This window comes from Brienomyrus brachyistius, chromosome 2 (assembly GCF_023856365.1).
Source record: "Brienomyrus brachyistius isolate T26 chromosome 2, BBRACH_0.4, whole genome shotgun sequence".
In the NCBI taxonomy this organism is placed as follows: Eukaryota; Metazoa; Chordata; class Actinopteri; order Osteoglossiformes; family Mormyridae; genus Brienomyrus; species Brienomyrus brachyistius.
Genome location: NC_064534.1, coordinates 7,779,379 through 7,799,147, shown reverse-complemented (window position 1 = coordinate 7,799,147; position 19,769 = coordinate 7,779,379). Strand labels below are relative to the sequence as shown.

The following is a 19,769-nucleotide window of genomic DNA, read 5'->3' as shown; positions in this document are numbered from 1 at the left end:
TTTTCTCATCCTTCACCGGGAGGAGTTTCCTCGCAGAGCCTTTCTCTGGCATTAGCCGCTGTCATCCGCCACACAACAGAGCCCAGTGGTGTCAATTATATTTGATTGACTGAGTAAAGCGCACACAAATAAGCCAAAACAATGGACACAAAAATCCATACATGACTCCCCTTGTCAGATAGAGAGCTCGTCTCCTCCATTTTCATGCTGCATGCCGGCCTCCGCCGCTTAAGCGTTTCCCCTCTGAAGCCGCTCCGAGCGCCAATTAAAGCGGCCCCTTCCTCCTCCCTTGGCGGCCGCCCAGCCCCGCCGCTAAACTGCCCCTAATTTATGGCTTTGACTTAACGTTAAAGTAACAGCTCCAACAAGTAGCGCTCTTTCACGCTTACAAGGCTCCAAGGCTACTTGTGAAATTAATTTAGCAGGCGTCAACGCGAAATGTATGGGGAAGTAAATCTTTATATTTAATTCGCCGGCATTTCTTTCTCGCTCTTTTACGCTAATCAGTTTTGTCAGTGTTAAACAGCGATGTTTGCTAAGGTGTAAAATGTTTAGAAGGTGATACATTAAGTAAAAAAAAAAAAAATCGGTGGGATCCTTAAAATGATGATTATCCGTTCAGTGAAGCGGTGTCTTACTTAATGTAAACATTTGCCAGTCTGTAGCATATTTAGTCTATTCATGTAAATGGTGATAGATAGATAGATAGATAGATAGATAGATAGATAGATAGATAGATAGATAGATAGATAGATAGATAGATAGATAGATAGATAGATAGATAGATGATAATTCCTTCAATCCTAAGCTTAGCTCACGGATATATTGTTTCAATCCAATGAAAAAATATCAAAATGTAATTATTTTAATGAGACTGATTTGTGTTTGACCATAAGGGAAAATGTAATAAAATCGTTTACATATGTATCAGTCATATTTTGGTATTTTGTCGAGCGACTTTTTGCAGCACAAGGTCAGCCTCGGGTCAGTATGTACTGCCTCAGTACCCCGGTCAGGATTCCGGCTTATTCTCCCAGACAGAAACATTGCAGGTGATGCTCGAGCAGCATGATTATCAACCGGTGCTGTGGAGTTTGAGCTGGATGGAGATCAGAGCTCCTCCAGGCCTCCACAGGACCCTCACCCCTCATCCCTGCACTCCAGTGTCACCCGGGTCGTGTGTTTGGGATCATCGTCCTGCTGGAAGATGAACTTTCTCTAACACTTGTGTTTGGCAGACTGACACAGGTGCTCTTCATTATTCCCCTGCTATTTGGAATAACCAAGCTTCCATTTATTTCATCCAGTTGCTGATGGAATGCAACCCCGCTGTGATGTTATCACCATCACACTTTGCTGCAGGTATGCTGTTTCTGATGTGAGGGAACCGGTAGATTTTCACTGAAAAATGATCACAAAATCTCTTCCCACTCTTATGAAGTGTTACTTCATTTGCACAAGTATATTGGAATGCTTCCTCTAACACATGCACTCCTTTGAGACAGACACACACACACATACACACACAGTCGAGAGTAAAACTTGGGATCCAAGTGCGGGATCCGGACATTCATGCACCCCAGAGCGTGTCAGGGGTTAGGGGCCTTGCTTAAGGGCCCAATGAAAGTATGTCTGTACTGCACAGGCCAAGATATGTAGCGTCGCCCTTCTGATCACAGGTATGGAGGCCTAATCCACTGAGCCACACTCAAAACATCTCTTTTAAGAAATGGCTTCTCCCCTACAGGTCAGTATTACACGGAGCTCATGTTGAGGTTGACTGGTGCACCTTCACTCTGCTGTCAGCAGCTACAGCGTGATTGTTGGCCTCTTGGCGGCTTCTGTCACAAGTGTCCTTCTCGTTTTGAGGGACATCCTTTTCTAGGTAGCATCTGGGTGTTTTTTCCAAAGTACCTTTAAAGGGTTAACACAGGTCTGAAGGACGTGTGCTTGGGGGTGGGGTGGGGTGGAGGCAGCATTCTGAAGTAGTACCATGATCATGTTCTGGGAGGTTCATGACCAAAAGGGCTTCAGAGGGGCTTCAGAGGGGGCTGTTCAGCTGCAGCTGGAAGACAAATGTCAGCGAGGCAAAGTTCCCCCCTTGGAAGACATGTGCAGTCAGTCCCAGTGGTCATTCAGGATGTCCACTTCATAGAGGGAGCTAGGACCATGGCAACGGTCCATACAAAATTTGCACATTGGGTCACTATTCAAGGTACCAATCTACACCTTTTGAATGAAAGGCCTTGATATGAAAGTAAGACGATGGCAGAGACGAAGGTCCCAGCATTAAACGACCTTGAACCGCCTTGCAGAGATCATGCACAAGGGATACAGAACAAAACATCTGTGTTGCAGGATATTGCAGGATAATATCATATTAGATATTAGGGCTTTAACTTCAGGAAATTCCCATTAAAATGAAATCAGGCCAGTGTTGTAAAGGCTATCAGGATTCTGCAATGGGGCAAATAAATTAAAACATTAACCTAACCAGTAACCACAGACAGCAGTATAACTGTGTGATATCGGGCCCACTGGGGTCTGTTCAGACCCCACCTAATTCATCTGCATGTCAACAAGATTCTAAATGCAAGCGCAACCCAAACTGCGGACCACCCAAGGTGAGATTCAGATTTTCGGGGGGAACCTCCCAGTCAACTAAGGGGCTGTATGATAACACTGACAAAAGCACCAGAAATCTCCAGAAAAATCAATGATTTTCACAGACCATGAAGTCGGATGCAGGTACTTTTGAGGCGCATCCCATTTCCTGAAATTATTTCAGATTCACTGCTGCTCCCTGTCTCTGTCAGATAAATGAAACAAGCAGAGTCTCATCCAGACTAATAGGGCCAAGTCTGGGGTAACAGATTCCCAGTAAAAATCACGTACAGGTTTCCTACTTAGACAAAAGTGATTCCACCGAAAGTGCCAGCCTACTCCACACTAAATAGGGTTTGCTTCATCTTTACATGTATGACATAGTTCAATATTTCCTATTTCTGCTGAGTGGATAAAGAGCATATTCTAACTCACTCTCACCTCTCAGTCGACGGTGGAAAACTAAAGACTAGATACTAAATTTAGAGTGTATTTTAATATAAATATCAGATTTACTGCTATAAAAAGTTAAAGACGTTTCCTCCTCAAGTCCAGAGACACATCTTCCACTGATGTCATGGTTTCTTTTGGAAACCTCCACAGAGAGCATGCTGAGCACAATCCTTTCCAGTCGCATGGAAAAAAAAAACTGCCCTGATATTGTGAGTGGGGTGTAATTCTGCCTGTACCCCAGTGATGTCATACTTAAATGCATAAAAACCTGTAAAACTGAAGTTGCTGCTTTGTGCCTCAGGATATTATTCTCCTTCATGGTTTATTCATTCATTATGCTATATGAATTTACCACCATTATACCGTTTCTACTTTTGGGTCCCAGCAGACATTCATCAGTGGAAAATACAACTTAAAATAGAAGTCATTTTATTTAATTTTATTTCTTAACTCTTTGTAGGTATCCTCCCTTGTCAACAGCTCCTTTATAAATGTCGTTTTCAAAACTGTTGACAGCTGCTCAAGAACTACCCGAGTTATTTTAACACTTGCTAATGGTTCCCACTGAATCCACAGACGTGCCTGTAGGGCCTCCAGAGAAGGTCCCCCAGTGAGCAAATGGAAGCTTGTAGCTTCACAGTACAGACTCCTTACCACCAGCGCCGCATCCCAACTTCAACTGAAGAACTCGTGGGGCCTCCTTGCACCATCCAACAGGTGAATCTGCTCTTACCATATTTGGGCCTTCAGGAACCTCTTGTGGAGAAGTGGGTAGTTCAGGTCCAGAGAGGAAGGGCGCTTTTCCACTGCACCAAGAACCGTAACTTTTGGTAGTGTACTTTAGGAACTTTCGCTTTTCCACTGCACCAAGAACCGTACTTTTGGTAGTGTACTTTAGGAACTTTCGCTTTTCCACTGCACCAAGAACCGTACTTTTGGTAGTGTACTTTAGAAACTTTCACTTTTCCACTGGCTTCTGGTTGAGTATCAGTACCAAAAGTTCCAGTACCGAAATTGCCAAACCAGCTGGGGTTCTTCTTTGGTACTTTGGGCTGGGACTTGAAACACTTACCTTGTCGATTCGTTATGCAAATAGCCGCCTCTAAAGAAAATCCAAACGGTGCCTTGAAAGCAGAAACGCAAAACATATTGATAAAGTGGAAAAAAAATTCTATTTAGTCGTAAGAATATATATATATATATATATATATATATATATATATATATATATATATATATATATATATAGCGAAAATATCTGGATGGCATGACAAGAAGTTAAAAAGAATTTAGTTGAATACTAATACAGCAGGCATACAGCGAGCTGTCTCAGCGATGTGATTTTGTTGTGATAAATACTGAGGTATTTATAAAACAAAATAGGAGCTCATACATTTCTCACAAACCCATCTTCGAGTGATCTAAACAGCAAGGATGAAGATGATTATGATTATCTTGGAGAACGCATGCAGTGCTCGTGCAAAAGCAACGGGGGTAAAACTTTAAACAGATTTTTCAACATATAAGAATCTAAAAAAGGGATAATTAAAATTGCAAAACTTGCTAAGTTTTTTTTCCTATGACAGAGTAAAAATATTTTTGTGAAAATTATAATGTCTGTATAGAAAAGGAAGTAAGAAAAAGCCTTATTTTAATATAGCTGACTAACGATGTAAGAATTTTATGTGCATAACCTGCAATGTTGGTATTAATATTGCACATCGCCAAGCGGTGTAATATACTAATCATTTTTCGAATTCAGTACACAATGCCCCGCCTCGCACTGTGATGGCATTCAGTAACGGTTTTTATGGCAGAGGAAAAACAACACCTTGAAGTAGCGTATTTTTGGTTTTTTCTCGAAGTACCAAAAGTACAGTACCTGGTCCGGTGGAAAAACACACTAAAAGTCCAGCCCGGATTTTGTTTCAACCAATCAGTTGAGTCCTCTGTGACTCTTTATGCTCCACTGACTGGCTGAAACAAAATCTCAGTCTGAAATGTAACTTTCTGGACCTGAATTACCCACCTCTGTTTTTGAGGGTGGAGGGTCCACATTGAGACCAGGTTTTAGGACAAGGTACCTGAGGAAGCCTAACAGGCTGACTGAACACTTTCGCAAAGCTATCATGGACAGAGGCACAGAACCGGGAATGTTTACGTATCCCAACCGAGTTTATTGGGATTGTGATTAGCGTTGTTCCTTTATAAAAGATTAGAAAAGAAAACATTTAAAAATGTACAAACTGTCACAGGGTACGCGACCCCCTAACTTTGTCAGTCAGGTTTCTTGAGAACACGCATGCACAAAAATAAACTGAAGAGCGATGAATATGCCACCCGGCTTTGAGTCACACGCCATTCATCCCTCTCAACGCTTGTCCCACATCACTTTCTGCTGATGACTAGGTGAAGGAAATAACTTAGCAACAGTGTCACTATAACTGGCATCAAGAGTGGCGTAAGGCAGGCCTGCTGGTATCTCACTGAAGTTTACTGGAAGATCTCCGAAAATGAAAAGGAAATGCTTTCCTGGTGCATCCTTGGAAAAAAAAGAAGACGGTACTGAAGTGTTGAGGCGACGGGTAAATATAAAATACAAAACAGTCCAAAAATATATATTTCACTAGGAAATTACTGATCCCCAAAATAACTGAAATCTGGGTAAAAAGTAACAGTAGATGATGCAGGGTGGGGGTCCATAAGCAGCTGGTCCGTGAGTCTCCAGTTAGCCACAGACGGGAAGCTGGGGGCGCCGTGCACTCAGACTCAGCCCTACAGCTCTGGGATGGGCCCAAGGCAGCCGGGGGAATCCCCCAAGACCTGCCGTTGTTCGTTGTGAAAAAACAAAACACACGTTGGCCTTTCATTAGGGCAGTGTTTCCCAACGCTGTCCTCAGGGACCCCAAGACAGTCCATATTTTTGCTCCCTCTCAGCTCCCAGCACAGCTGAACCAATCAATCAACACTGAATAGCTGGCACAGGTGTGCTGGGAGCTGGGTGGGAGCTAAAACGTGGACTGTCATGGGCTCCCTGAGGACTGGGTTCAGATATACTGCACTAGCTGAATGCCTTGCCTGTGAAACAAAGTGTCCAAAGGCACGGTCTACACAGCGCTGCTCTTGTTTTTGGACTTGGAGAGGCTGGAGGGATTGGCTTTAGCATCCGCTGCTGCCTTCCGGCCAGGCGAGCCCTGTGCCAACCCCGAACTGGGCTGCTTCGCCTGGGCAGCGCACTGGCCATTGCTGTTGTTGCTGTTTTGATTCCCACCAAGCGACTCCATGATGGAGCGGAAGGTCCCGAACGGGCGCTTCCACACCTCCCCCACCTCGGAGCCGCCTGCGGTCCTGGCCCCGCCTCCTTTCTCATGGGTGCCCCTGGTCTCTGTGTCCTGCCCTCCCTTGTGGGCGAGCGACTCGTCGAACGTCACCCTGAGCTTGGGGGTCTGGGAGGGCTTCCTCCGGGAGGACGGCGACTTCAGCGCACTCTTGGGGCTGGTGGTGGCCTTCTGCATGTCCGCATGCTCTTGGCCGCCCCCCGGCGTCTCTGGCTTGGGCTCGCGGTCGTGGTCGCTGCTATCCGAGGTGGGTGAGGGGTTGTACCCGTCCATGGACTTGGAGGCACCGTGGACGAAGGAGAGCTTGCGCTCAGCTGCAGAGCCGTTCCGTTTGGCCAGGAAGGAGGCTTCATCGCTCTCAGCAAGGGCCAACTGGCGGGGTCTCTCGGCACGCCCGGCGGCTACGCCCTGCTTCTGCTCCTCGGCCGGGTACGCATCCGAGTCCGACTCGCTGAGCGAACGCTGCATCAGCTGCTTGAGCCGAGCCAGCTTGAGCTCCCGCCGGCCAGCAGGCCCCGCCCCTTGCCCCGCCCCTGGCCCCGCCCCCGGCCTGCGCGGCTCGCGGAACTCCAGTGTCAGCCTCCCCTGGCTGCACACCTTCTCGGCGATCTCCTTCCCCAGGAGTTGCCGCAGCACCACATCCGAGTCGACGTCACGCTGCCGTAGGACACACTGGCCCCCATTGGCTGCTTCTGCTGTCAGGGTCATCTCCGGCCATGGCACCATGGACGGGATGAACCAGCTGGGGAAAGAGGGAGAGTGGTCCAGCCATTGGGCCACGTAATGTCATCAATATCATGCACAAACAGAAATGGGAGACCAAAGTAAAGGGGAGACAAAGGGGCACTAAGCCAAAACAGCACACCTGGGGGGCCGGGTCGGGGAGCCGTCACGATGTGGCGAGTCCAGCAGCTGCTGGACCTGGTTCTGGAGGGTCACTCTTTCAGAAGTTTGCCTGCAATTACAGATGGTACCGGCTTTGAGGACTGGCTCACGAGGGTCAGGAAATCGGGCCACAGGGGCCTGTGTGCATGTGGCGGTGGGGGGGCGTGGGGTGGCGGGGGGGGTGGGGGGGTCAGTCTATAGCTTTTGCTTCAAACCTTCTCCCTACTTCATTAGCACAATTAATTAAATATAAATGTCACATCAAAGTTCCTTGCAAATGAGATGTTCTGTGTTAACAAGGTTACTTTGGCAGAATTTCATTTATTCATCCATCTAAGAACCATTTATCCTGGTCTGGGTTGCTGGGGGGTCTGGAGGCCAGTACATCAAAGGGCACCATGGGCTAATCAGAGACTCCGGCTCACCTACACTACACTGGGAGAACATGTGACCTGCAGATGGAGCAGAGGTGTGAGGCCACAGCGCCACCTACTGAGCCACCGTGGTCTAGTTATAGCGACGTCTCAGGCTAATCTGAGCAGCGTGCCGACAGCAGAAGGACACTGTCACTTCTCTCGATGTCGTCTAACTGCAGCATCGAACTTCTTATTCTCAGCTGAGTGGCAGTGCTGCCCGTTGCAGGTGCTGAAGCGTAAATATTGTTAAGTTTCTTTTTGTTGAAATGCCCTGTTTTCAGCAGCCACACAATGCTGGCAGTGATACAGTTTCCACAGGAAGCGCTTGGCTTCACCGCCCAGTTTCATTTCTTCTGGACGTGTGAAGCCAGATGAAGCAGATTTAGGTTTCATAAAAGCCTGTGTTTGTTTGATTTACCAGCTTTTTTTAGCTGATCTTGTAAGCACTTTGCAGACCAAGTGCATGCATTCATTGTCTTATTTTTCAGAGAAATATGAAATTAAGAAGCATACAACATAAGGCATGAGTACACACTGGATGGGATTCCAGTTTATTAGAGGGCACATACACATACAGTCATACACTAATTATCCTATGCATGTCTTTGGATAAAAACACATATCAAGTTCAGAAATTAAAAATCCTGACCAAGATTTTGCTTCAACCAATCAGCTGAGTCCTGTGTGACTGTGACTCTTTATGCTCAGCTGGTTGGTTGAAACAAAACCTTGGTCTGGTTTGTACTTTCTGGAACTGAACTATCCACCTCTGATTTCCACACCAAAAGAATGGAGGCAGGATTCAAACCCACAGTAAAACAACACTGCTACTTATTAAGTCACCATGCGGTTTATCCAATGAGAAACATTTATTTTCTTTACTTATCTAGCCGAGTAATAGATAGATGTCAGTCTGGGACGCGTGACCACAGGAGAACAGAGACAAACGGACGACTCACTCATTGATCTGCTTGGTCAGCTTGACCACCTGGGAGGCCAGTGACATGCAGGTCTCCACCACCACCAGGTACCGCGAGCAGGTGGTGTGACCGTGCCGCTCGGCAGTCTGGGAAGGCCTCTCTCCTTGCTGGTTCTGCACTGTAACGTTTGAGCCGTATTCCACGAGGGTCTGGAAGATAACCACCAGATCTTCTGTGAGCCCACCTGCGTATTTGACTTACACACCACTCATAAAATCACCATGAGGATTATTAAATTATACAGCGTTCCTGCAGGTTTCAAAAAGTTACATTTCAGACTTTTTAAGACTTTTTTCAGACCATTAAAACCTTTTTAAGACCTATTTCATATCCGTCCTGGCAAAAAAAGTATGAAGGGTACAAAGAAAAATCAGACTCCCACAATTACTTGTAAAGTAAATTAATTTATTCACATTCAACATGAAGTTTCAGATTAATTTATTAATTTGTTTGTTTCTTGATAAGAGGAGATGCCACGTTAGCCGACACCTCACACAGTGACAGAGCAGCTACGTGTTCGTTGATAAAATTCCGGCCAGGCTACACAGCTTGCAGCTAATGGTTAGAAGGTCATGGTTATTGATTCCATGTTGGTTGTGTTTTGCTGTATTATGAAAGCGTGATCAATACAAAATTTCCCCTAAATGTACAGCGATCCCCCCATATCCGTCGGTGAAACGTTCCAAGACAATGGACACCCATAACCGTAGATAACACCGAACCATCTGCTGATCCCATATTTAACCTGATTTTCATGTACATAGATGTTGTAAACATTAATTGATAAATCACACACATTACTTTTTATTTCAGAGGTTTTATCTTATTCTATTTTATACCTAGTTCAGATATCTTATTCTGGTATTTGATTATAATTTTATCTATTTATTGTTTAACAGCCACGCTGCACACAACGAGACCAGAGAAACTGTGTTTCATTTTTATCATGTCAAGTGGTTTGAATGACAATAAAGCAGATTCTGAGTAAGACATTACTAACATTAAATACAGTAACAAAAAAATACACTGTACATTATAATACAGTACTTTGCAGTGCGGCAGTCACTCAATACAAAGGCATTCTGATGTTTCTGCCTAATTCTCAAGAGACAATATAGCAATGAAAAACAGCAATATATATATATATATATTTTTATCATGTACCTGTACATAACCTACAGTAGAAAAAAATGTGTTTAAAAATATCTTGGCCTTTTTTGGTATTCACCACTCACACACCTGTACTCGTGTGGCGTGCGATTTTAAACTTATCAACTGCTCTGTCATTTTTATACTTTTTTTTCAGACCACAGTAAACCGCAGATAATTTCAAAAAATCAAATTTTAGGACCTGTCAAAATTATATAAGACATTTTTGGACATTTTACAGACTCACAGAAGCAAGAAATTATAATAATAAGAAATTATAGGATAATATTATATCAGAAGTATATGTTAGATGCTGATCCCTATTAGACTGGCAGATCAAGTACCAGAACATACATGTGGCTCTCTGTGAATTGGAGACCCTTGTTAAATTGCGGGTGAAATGGCAGAACTGAAGTTGCAGGATCTTGCCAGAAGATGGCGCTGTTGGATCTGTTCCCTGAGTGTCTCTTTGCTGGTTCCTAACTTCACCGTGTTTTTCCTCTCTCTATGATCATATTCCACTGGCACTGTGCTGGCAGCCGAGGATGCCCACTGCCACAGTAAGAGCCTCAGGTTGGAGGCAGAACAGGGGGGGTCATACCTGGATGCAGCCCAGGTGTCCATACTGGGCTGCCACATGCACTGCGCTGTTTCCCTGCTGGTCCAGCTCGTCCAGGGAGATCGCCTGCTCCTGCATGAACTGCAGCAGCCACAGGAGAATCTTTTCCTGAGGGGACACAAGGTTGGGTTTGCCTCGGTGATGACCTGCGTCTACATCCACGCCTTGTGCTCTGACTTCACACAGTGCTGCCTGTCACACCCAGGAACAGCACCCCGTGGAGTTCGCCAAACAAACAAACCACACATAAATGAAAAGAATGAAGAAAAATACCGGGCAGGGCCCACAGGGAGTAAAACGAAAACAAACAAACAGACCTTCAAAACATTGTTATTTATGCTGAGAATGTAGCAGCACCCAGTCATTTCCCAAGGTGAGCATCTTCAGGGTATTTCCAGTGCCGCAGTCTCAGGGCCTGCATGTGCCCTGCAGTTAATGGCCATCTGCAGGGCACTGCTCCAGAAAACTCTTTGTTTATTTGATCGGGACCAATTGGTCACTTTCTACTTCAAACGTTTCATAAACCTCATGATCTTTTAGTGCGGTGTTTCTCATTCCTGCCCCCTGAGACCCGTAGACAGTCCACATTTTTGCAGAAAAGGTGGACTGCCTGGCAGGGAGCCCGGAGGAAGCAAAATCGTGGACAGTCTTTGGGTCCCTGGGGGAATACTGCTTTAGTGAAATGATCACGTGGCCTTACCTGGCCGTAACGTGCGGCATAGTGGATCAGACTGGGGTGGTCCCGGCTACAGCTGAGCTCAGCGATGGCTTCCGTTTCGCTCACCATCCAGCGCACACACTCCAGATGTCCGTTCTACAGGAAGTTAGCCGTTAGCCAAACCTTACGAGGCGCTAGAACAGCTACCTACTAGGCAGGACACTCAACCCCCCTCCACTGTGCCCTGTACACTTTAGCATCACCTTGCACTGAACTACCTTTCATTCAGGCTCCACCCATAAAAACTGACCCCACACTCTCTTTTAGCTACATCGCACATAAGCCCCGCCTCCTAGGCTAACTCCACCCAACCCAGTTGGCTACCTTGATGCCAAGGCCAGCTGGTGTGAGCTGTTCACTGTTGCGCTCGCTCAGACAGTCCTCCCCCATGAGCGAGGTCAGGTGTTGCAGGCACTCCGCGTGGCCCCTGGAAGCGGAGATGTGCAGCAGGTTGTTCCCCTCCTCGTCCCGAATGAGCTCCAGGTTATCAGCTGCCAGGTGAGGCTGCCGTGCACATGAGGGAATAAAACAACCAGGTACAATCAGGTACCTTATACTTATTCATAGTTTTACAACTGCCCAAAGTGGACCCAACAAAACCACATAAAAGACCTGCTAGAACCATTGGACTGGTGACCAGGTGGTCAAACTGACCAGAAGAGAGATCTGTCCTCCTCGGATGATGCTGATGATGTTCTGGGCCTTTTTGGCATCTTCGTCGCCCTCTCCATGAGCCCTGGGGCTGCCCCAGGCACCGCCGCAGTCCGGCAGAGAGAACATCTTAGGCTGACTGCCAGGCACCACGGGTGCTGGCTTGTGTGCTCTGGGTTCCAGGTAGGTCCGGCTAGGCAAGAGCTTCTCCAGCTCGGAGGTGGCTGTGCCCAGCTGGGTGTGGTTGTGCCTAGCTACAGACTGCCGGAGGTGCTCAGACTCCATGGACTTGGACTTGCGCATCTCAGGGCACTTGACAGGGGACAGCACGCAGTATGGGGGCATGAACCCTAAGGTCTCTGAATGTGGAAGGGTAGCGGCTCTACATGCTTGATTTCGGTCGCTGGGAGCTGATACTGGTGGCCTCTTCTCCGGAGTGACCCTGGGAAGGGTTCCCATTTGCTGGCTGGATTTGATGTAAGGCACGTCCAGGATCTCATCCATGTCCAGGTCATAGTGCTCCAGTTCCCCAAATACTTCCTCCCCTCCCACGTTCTTGCCCTTGAATCCTTGCTCATCCACTCGGGACACGTTCGCCCGGGACACCTTGTCAGGACTATCTTCCTTGCCGCCATCTTCACCTTGACCCTTGCAGTCCGTCTCTGTGTCTGGGACTTCCGGCTGATGCTTAAGAGGGGACACTCGTTTGACGGGTCGAAACTTGCTGTGCACGTCGGCAATGCCTGTGGGTTTGATTCCATTGCCACCGTGTGAGTTGATCCCACGACTCCAGTTTATGGGCGGAGCTAAAAAAAAATCACATCAGGCAAAATCAGTCATCCGTAAGTATAGTAGTCAGGTTATTCACGTACTCTACATGGAAGGTATTATGGTGAAAAAGAATTGTGGTGTACGACCGATATTCTTGCCTTGTCTTTCTTCGCTCTGAGATTCACTTTTACGACAAAGCTCAGGAATATTCTTCAGAGACGTCACAGAATACTGCAAGGGAAAAAAAAAACGATTTACCGTCTAGGTAAAACCGAACCTGGCAAGCCTTACAAACTCACAGATGTTCTTCAGAAATGTCACAGAACACTGCAGGAGGAAAAAAAACTATTTTTCACCCAGGTCAAACTCAACAATGCAACCCTGACAAACTCACACAAGTCAATCAACCAGATGCCCTCACAAACCACTTTCTGCCTTTTATACACAATCATTTCCATTTAACTACATGGTCCAAAGCATCAGACCCCATCCAGGATGCCTGGACTCGTATTTCAAGCCTGGAGTCGTAATTCAAGCCTTTATTAAATCCCTCATGGAACCTGAATACAGTTATTTATTCATGCAGAGGCCTCACGTTAAACCCCGATCCCCCTCTATGCAATCACTGCTTGTGCTCCTTTCAACACGAGCTTCTCTTCCACTCACCGCTAGGTCATCGGTGAAGTCGATCTCATCCAGATCCAGGTATTCAGGGGCGTCCATCCTCTGCCAGCATAATGGCCCGCAAGGTCCTATGGAGACAGCGTCCTGGGTGAGCACAAGCCCACGGCTTGAAAAAAGTCATTTCTGAGCATTTTTTGAGAAGGCCTGCTCGAACAAAAGCGAGGCTCGACACACAAGGGTCACCGTTGCGCACTGTGAAATCACATTCTGGATAAAACCACCTGCTGAAGACAGAAAGACTTTCTGCACAGTCCTGAATTTTGAGGGAAACAGATGTGCGGATTCAGCATTAGTCACTTAAAACACGGTTTTAAAGGCTGAGTTTAAACACGACATTAATAAGGCAGAATCTAAACATGAAGGAAATGCCTTGGGCATGTAACTCTGCGCTACTCCGAGCTTTTTATTACAGCCAATAAATGAGGCCATTTCCTTTTTTTGTAGTCGCAGTGGTGTGGCGACACGCCCCAAAAGCCCGCAGTCTTTTCCGTCGTCTTCTTAGTGCAGCATTATTCAGCTGCTTAGGGGAGACTTTTATTCGCGGTGATTTACACAGTTTCGAACTTTAGGCATGTATACAGATGCCGATTTCACCAAAGCTGGCAAGATTAAGTACCTCCTCGAAAAGGTACAACAGCTGGCTTCTCTTGGGAATCTGTAACCTTTTGATAACAGAGGCCTGAGCACTATAAGGCTGGTGGAAGGAATGTTTTCTTGGGAATGAGGATAATTCAAAGCTGGGAACATCATTACATTCTATGCCACCAACAGGCACAGCATTATGTGCCATCAGCCGAGCTTAAGCTACACCGACCTGGCTGGGCGGCACTGGAACAGGGGCGATCCAGTGGACCTAGAGTCGGTCTCCTCCAGGATCACGTTTTTCCACAGAACAGCTAACTGCTAGATAAGTTAGCAGGAACCAGACCGCCTGCTTTAGACTGACAGGATCACAAATCACCGGCGATTGATTCAAACTCACACAAGCATCACCTTGTTCACCTTTAATATCCCAATCTCGAATTTCTCAAAATTTTTATGAGACCAGCTAAAAAAAGCTGGAATATCACAAACAAACACAGGCTTTTTTAAACCCAAATCTGCTTCATCTGGCTTCACACGTCCAGAAAAAATGAAACTGGGCGGTGAAGCCAAGCATTTCCTGTGGAAACTGTATCACTGCCAGCATTGTGTGGCTGCTGAAAACAGGGCATTTCAACAAAAAGAAACTTAACAATATTTACGCTTCAGCACCTGCAACGGGCAGCACTGCCACTCAGCTGAGAATAAAAAGTTTGATGCTGCAGTTAGATGAGGCTGAGAAAATCGACAGGCGTCCATCTGCTATCAACAAGCTCCTCAGCTTAGGCAGGGAAATCCCTAAAACTAGACCACAGTGGCTCAGTAGGTGGCGCTGTGGCCTTGCACCTCTGCTCCATCTGCAGGTCACATGTTCTCCCAATTTAGTGTAGGTTAGCTGGTGTCTCTAAATTACCCATGGTGCCCTGTAATATTCTGGCATCCTGTCTGTAGTCTTGTGCCCTATTCTGCCTGGAATACCGGAATAAGTTCCAAGTCCCCCAGTGACCCTGTCCAGGACAAGAGATCAGAAGAAGGATGGATGGATGAATTAAATGTGCCAACTGAAATGACATGGATCATGTTGTGTTTATGGGCACACACACACACAAGCACATACACACACACACGCACATACACACACACACATACACACACACAGACACACACACACAAACACACACATACACACACACAAAGACACACAGACACAGAGACACACACACAGACAGACACACACACAGATACACACACACAGACAGACACAAACACAGACACACACACAGATACACACACAGACAGACAGACACACACACAGACACACACACAGATACACACACACAAACAGACACACAGACAGACACACACAGACACACACACAGATACACACACACACACACACAGATACACACACACACACACAGACACACACACAGACAGACACACACACAGACACACACACAGACAGACACACACAGACACACACAGACAGACACACAGACAGACACACACAGACACACACACAGACAGACACACACACAGACACACACAGACACACACACAGACAGACACACACACAGACACACACAGACACACACACAGACAGACACACAGACAGACACACACAGACACACACACAGACAGACACACACAGACACACACAGACACACACACAGACACACACAGACAGACACAGACACACACACACACACAGACACACACACACAGACACACACACACAAAACAAAACAAAAAACACAAGTGAAACACTACAGTGACAGACTATAGTTGTAACTCAATTTCAGGGGTCACTGATCTTTTTGAAACTGGGAGCTACTTCACTGATACTGGGCCATACGAAGGGCTACCAGTTTGAAACACCCTCCTAAATGTATCTAAACTTCCTATATAATAAACGCTTAAAATGTTTTCTTTTTTTTAGATATTGTCATTTTCAAATATATATAAATGCAAATGTAATTAAAGAAGAATAGCAACAGGATAAAATTAAATTTTAAACGCTGCTCATTAGTGAGTTGTGCTATTTTTAGAACAGGTGAGCAGGCGACTCATGTGGTCCTTAGGGGCTTCCTAGTGCCCGCAGACACCATGCTGCACTATATAATGCTGTAAGCACATGCAGATATGTCCTGACATGGTGTCCTGTCTGTCCCTCATTGTACTGATGGGATGCTTCTTATTACACACCATCAAATTCTGATACACATTCTGCGTAAAGTGTCAAGCGTGTCCCATACAAACTACATACCAGCATGGGAGCCGTTGTCACGTGTGTGTCTTTTTTCCCATAATTCACTTTATCCTTTAACTGTCCAACTAATATTAAACACATATTATTTCTTTTTTAGCTCAATTTTAGTGTAGAATCTGGTTTAAATGAAAATCCAGACTGGTGGTGTCCTGTAGTTAATCTGATTTAAATGGAAATCCAGACTGGTGGTGTCCTGTAGTTAATCTGATTTAAATGGAAATCCAGACTGGTGGTGTCCTGTAGTTAATCTGGTTTAAAAGGAAATCCAGACTGGTGGTGTCCTGTAGTTAATCTGGTTTAAATGGAAATCCGGACTGGTGGCATCCTGTAGTTCATCTGATTTAAATGGAAATCCAGACTGGTGGTGTCCTGTAGTTAATCTGGTTTAAATGGAAATCCAGACTGGTGGTGTCCTGTAGTAAATCTGGTTTAAATGGAAATCCAGACCATTTGTGTCCTGTAGTCAATCTGGTTTAAATGGCCAGCACCACAAGAGGTTCACTGCACTTCAGTGATTTTACATGTAGATCCACTCAAGGGGAAACTGCAGTTTAATTTATATGAAATTAATATCCCTGTTACAATGACTAGCTAGTTAACTACAAATCCACTAGTTGGTTAACGTTTTCAGGTGAGAAATGGCGTTTCCAAAATGGAATGTGAAACCTCATTAATCAACACCGCGACCAGACAGTAGAAACTGGACAAGTATTACATTAATTAATTAATATCAGCGTGTAATCCTATAACAGACCACAAAAAAGAGAGTATGGGCGGACAGAGGATGCAATTTACAGCATGATGTGATATTTATTTTCGCATATCTGATACGCACTGCGAATATATAGCATATATGTGTTACACATGCTATATATAAAGTGTGATATAAAGAAATACTGCGCTTTATAAAATGAGTAGATTTGTGGTGTGTAATATACAGAGAGGTGTACTGTACAATAGGCGGAGATCTGTAGTGCAGAATACAGTATATACTGTATTTTCCGTTTTTTTTGTCACTGCACATACTAGCGGTCCAGATGTCCGATACAGCGCGTTGTATCGGTGCACTAGTTAACCAGCTGGTTAAGGTTAGTTTAACATGCTGAGAGATCAAAAGGAGAGCCGACGGAGACGCAGCCGGGCCTGCCGACTGTGAATACCCCCCCACCCCCACCTCCTTTTTTTAAAGCCCCGTTTCCCAGTAATAATCATAACAGTATAAATGGTAATAATAAAGAGATTAAGGGCGCTGATATCCCCATCAGCCCCGGCAATAAGGATAATGATGGGAATGGTAGTGAAAAGCGGCCGAACCCCGGCGGGATGGCCGTCCCCCTGCCCGGTGCCTTTGTCTCACCGCTGCCCGTTATCTCAAGAGCGGCGCCCGTTTTATTCCATACAAAAAGCGGAATACCGCCGCTCCGGCAGCCAAAAGAGCGAAAGCGACTCCGGACTGGCTTTACCTGCGGTGAAACGCCGATAATCTGGATACCAAGGCGTCCGAAGTGCGCCCGTGACGCTGGGCTGGGAGAGTACGGCTCGGTCCCAGTCCGTCCGACCGGAAATCCAGCTGCCGGGACCGCGGTCCGGGAGAAGAGAGGGTGGGCGAGCGCCGCAGTCCGCTTCCCTGCGCCAGTCAGCCCGTCGGCCGCTCTAATGTGCGCACCGAGAAAGCGAAACAAGCGCAAAGGCGGCTAGCGCACCGTAACACAGTCAGGGGCGACACCCCCCCCCCCTCCAAATGACATCCCCCGAGCTCAGACTAATCCAGCGTGACCAGTCTATATATATCCTACTTAAGTGCCGCTCTCCATGTTCAAAGTGAGCTATTGCTTTAGGAAAGGGATGTTCAGCGAAGCATATATGCTTATTAACAGATAACTTGTGTTTTTGGCCTGGTAATCTCACCTACTCAGAATTATCCCTCAATTCATAGGCCAAGCCCGACAATTCCTGTGATTTTCACACAACAGGGGGATGCTAAGGCACTTAGGAAGGTGGTAGGAAGAGGTTTGATTCTCCAGCCCAGGAATGAGAAGAGGTGCCCGGGCTGGTAAATGCAGAGGACATTCCCACTTTAAGAGTTCAGCATAATATTAACGCACTAAGAGCCAGGTCTAAAAAATTTTCCTTTAAACGGACCCCTCCAGTGGGTTTGGAATTACGCAGGGCTACACTCAGAGCAAACACACAGATCCCCTTAAGTTTCTCAAACCAAATAACGTGTATTGTACTGTAACACCCCAGACCATGAATAGGACAAACGGTTTCAGAAAAGTTATGGATGGATGTACTGTAACATTTCAAATGGTATGTAGACAGGGAGTCTAATTTATGGAAAAACAGCTTGAAATCAAAATTAAGAGTGTCACTACTGTTCTGGGTATTCCAGGTGCAGGAAACATCGCCGGAATGTCTCTTGAAATGCTAAGAATTAACTGAATGCATCCTGTCCGTCCACATTTGTCTACAGCAGTGTTGTTAATTACTTGTTTACTGTTACTCATTAATGTTTTTATAGTTTTACATTTATAGGATGCACGTATATATATATATATATATATATATATATATATATATATATATATATATATATATATATATATATATATTGTAGTCTGTACACATAACAATAAAACTGCGAAACTTGATACCAGAAGTAGTATCTTCAAAGTTGATTCTGAGGTATAAAACTCAAGTGCGCCCCCTACTGATGAAAATGAAACAGTGTCGTGAGCTTGTATGAGGCCCGATAGCTGAAACCTGGTACATCCAAGTGGAAACAAACACATTTGCTACTTTAGAAATTGAACGCAAACTAAATACAAAAGCAATTTGTTTCATTTTCGGAAGTGAATGACTGAGTGTTTTAGTTGGAAAGGTATCCATGTGGCATTTAATGGTTAAATGTGTGGGATTCTGAGCCACATTGTATACAAGTAAAACGAATTAACAATAATGAACAAAAGATACAAAGTAAACTAGGTCACCTACTGCTACTAAGTCAGACCAAGACTCCTTTCATAATTAAGCACACAGAGAACATGCATTCTTGAGACCGTAAAGATGTATAATTATCACTGCATATTAATCTGAACACATTTCAAACCAGTGACAGGCGTGAAGCATCCACGTGACGCATTACTGGTAGTTTCTGTTTTTCTGGCTTCTAACGGCTGAGCTCTGCTTCAAGCGTTGATTTAGTCACCTAAATCCAAAAGCAGACGCGATATATAATCTGACCCTCGAGGAGGGCGTGACAGGTACCACGCGGAGAGCTGGCGATCAGCACAGATAATACTGATCCGTACCTGTGACCGGTGCCAACAGAGTATTTAGACAGAAATATACACATCAACCTCCATTTTGACCTGGCGCTGGGCAGCCATCCTGTATACAGAATACATTTCTCTTTGTTCATTTGGCCTTAGTAACGCCAAAGGTTATATAAAAACTGATAAAAAAAATACGTAGTTGAGTCTGTCGTGCGATTTTGTCGCAAAGTGAATTGTTAAAGGACCGGCCCACCTGATTATGTGCAACCTGCACTATAATTTCTGGCTCCGCTATTGGTTCACAGTCCAAATAACCACTAAGCGAATGAAAACACATGAATGTAGGTGACGTACAGATATAAGGAACACAAGTCG

At 45.5% G+C, this 19,769-nt stretch overlaps 1 protein-coding gene across 1 annotated transcript; it reads right to left on the bottom strand.

Moving 5' to 3' along the window:
• Positions 1-5,245: 5,245 nt before the first annotated feature.
• Positions 5,246-17,999, bottom strand: LOC125725221 (synuclein, alpha interacting protein). Its single transcript, XM_049001960.1, has 10 exons — positions 17,583-17,999; positions 13,251-13,336; positions 12,743-12,815; positions 11,817-12,619; positions 11,487-11,666; positions 11,145-11,258; positions 10,427-10,552; positions 8,656-8,825; positions 7,261-7,350; positions 5,246-7,137 (listed from the first exon to the last, which is right to left on the bottom strand). Exons 2-10 carry the CDS (start codon positions 13,305-13,307, stop codon positions 6,165-6,167), a joined length of 2,586 nt encoding a protein of 861 aa, XP_048857917.1. The 5' UTR covers positions 13,308-13,336; positions 17,583-17,999; the 3' UTR covers positions 5,246-6,164.
• Between the last annotated feature and the right edge of the window lie 1,770 nt (positions 18,000-19,769).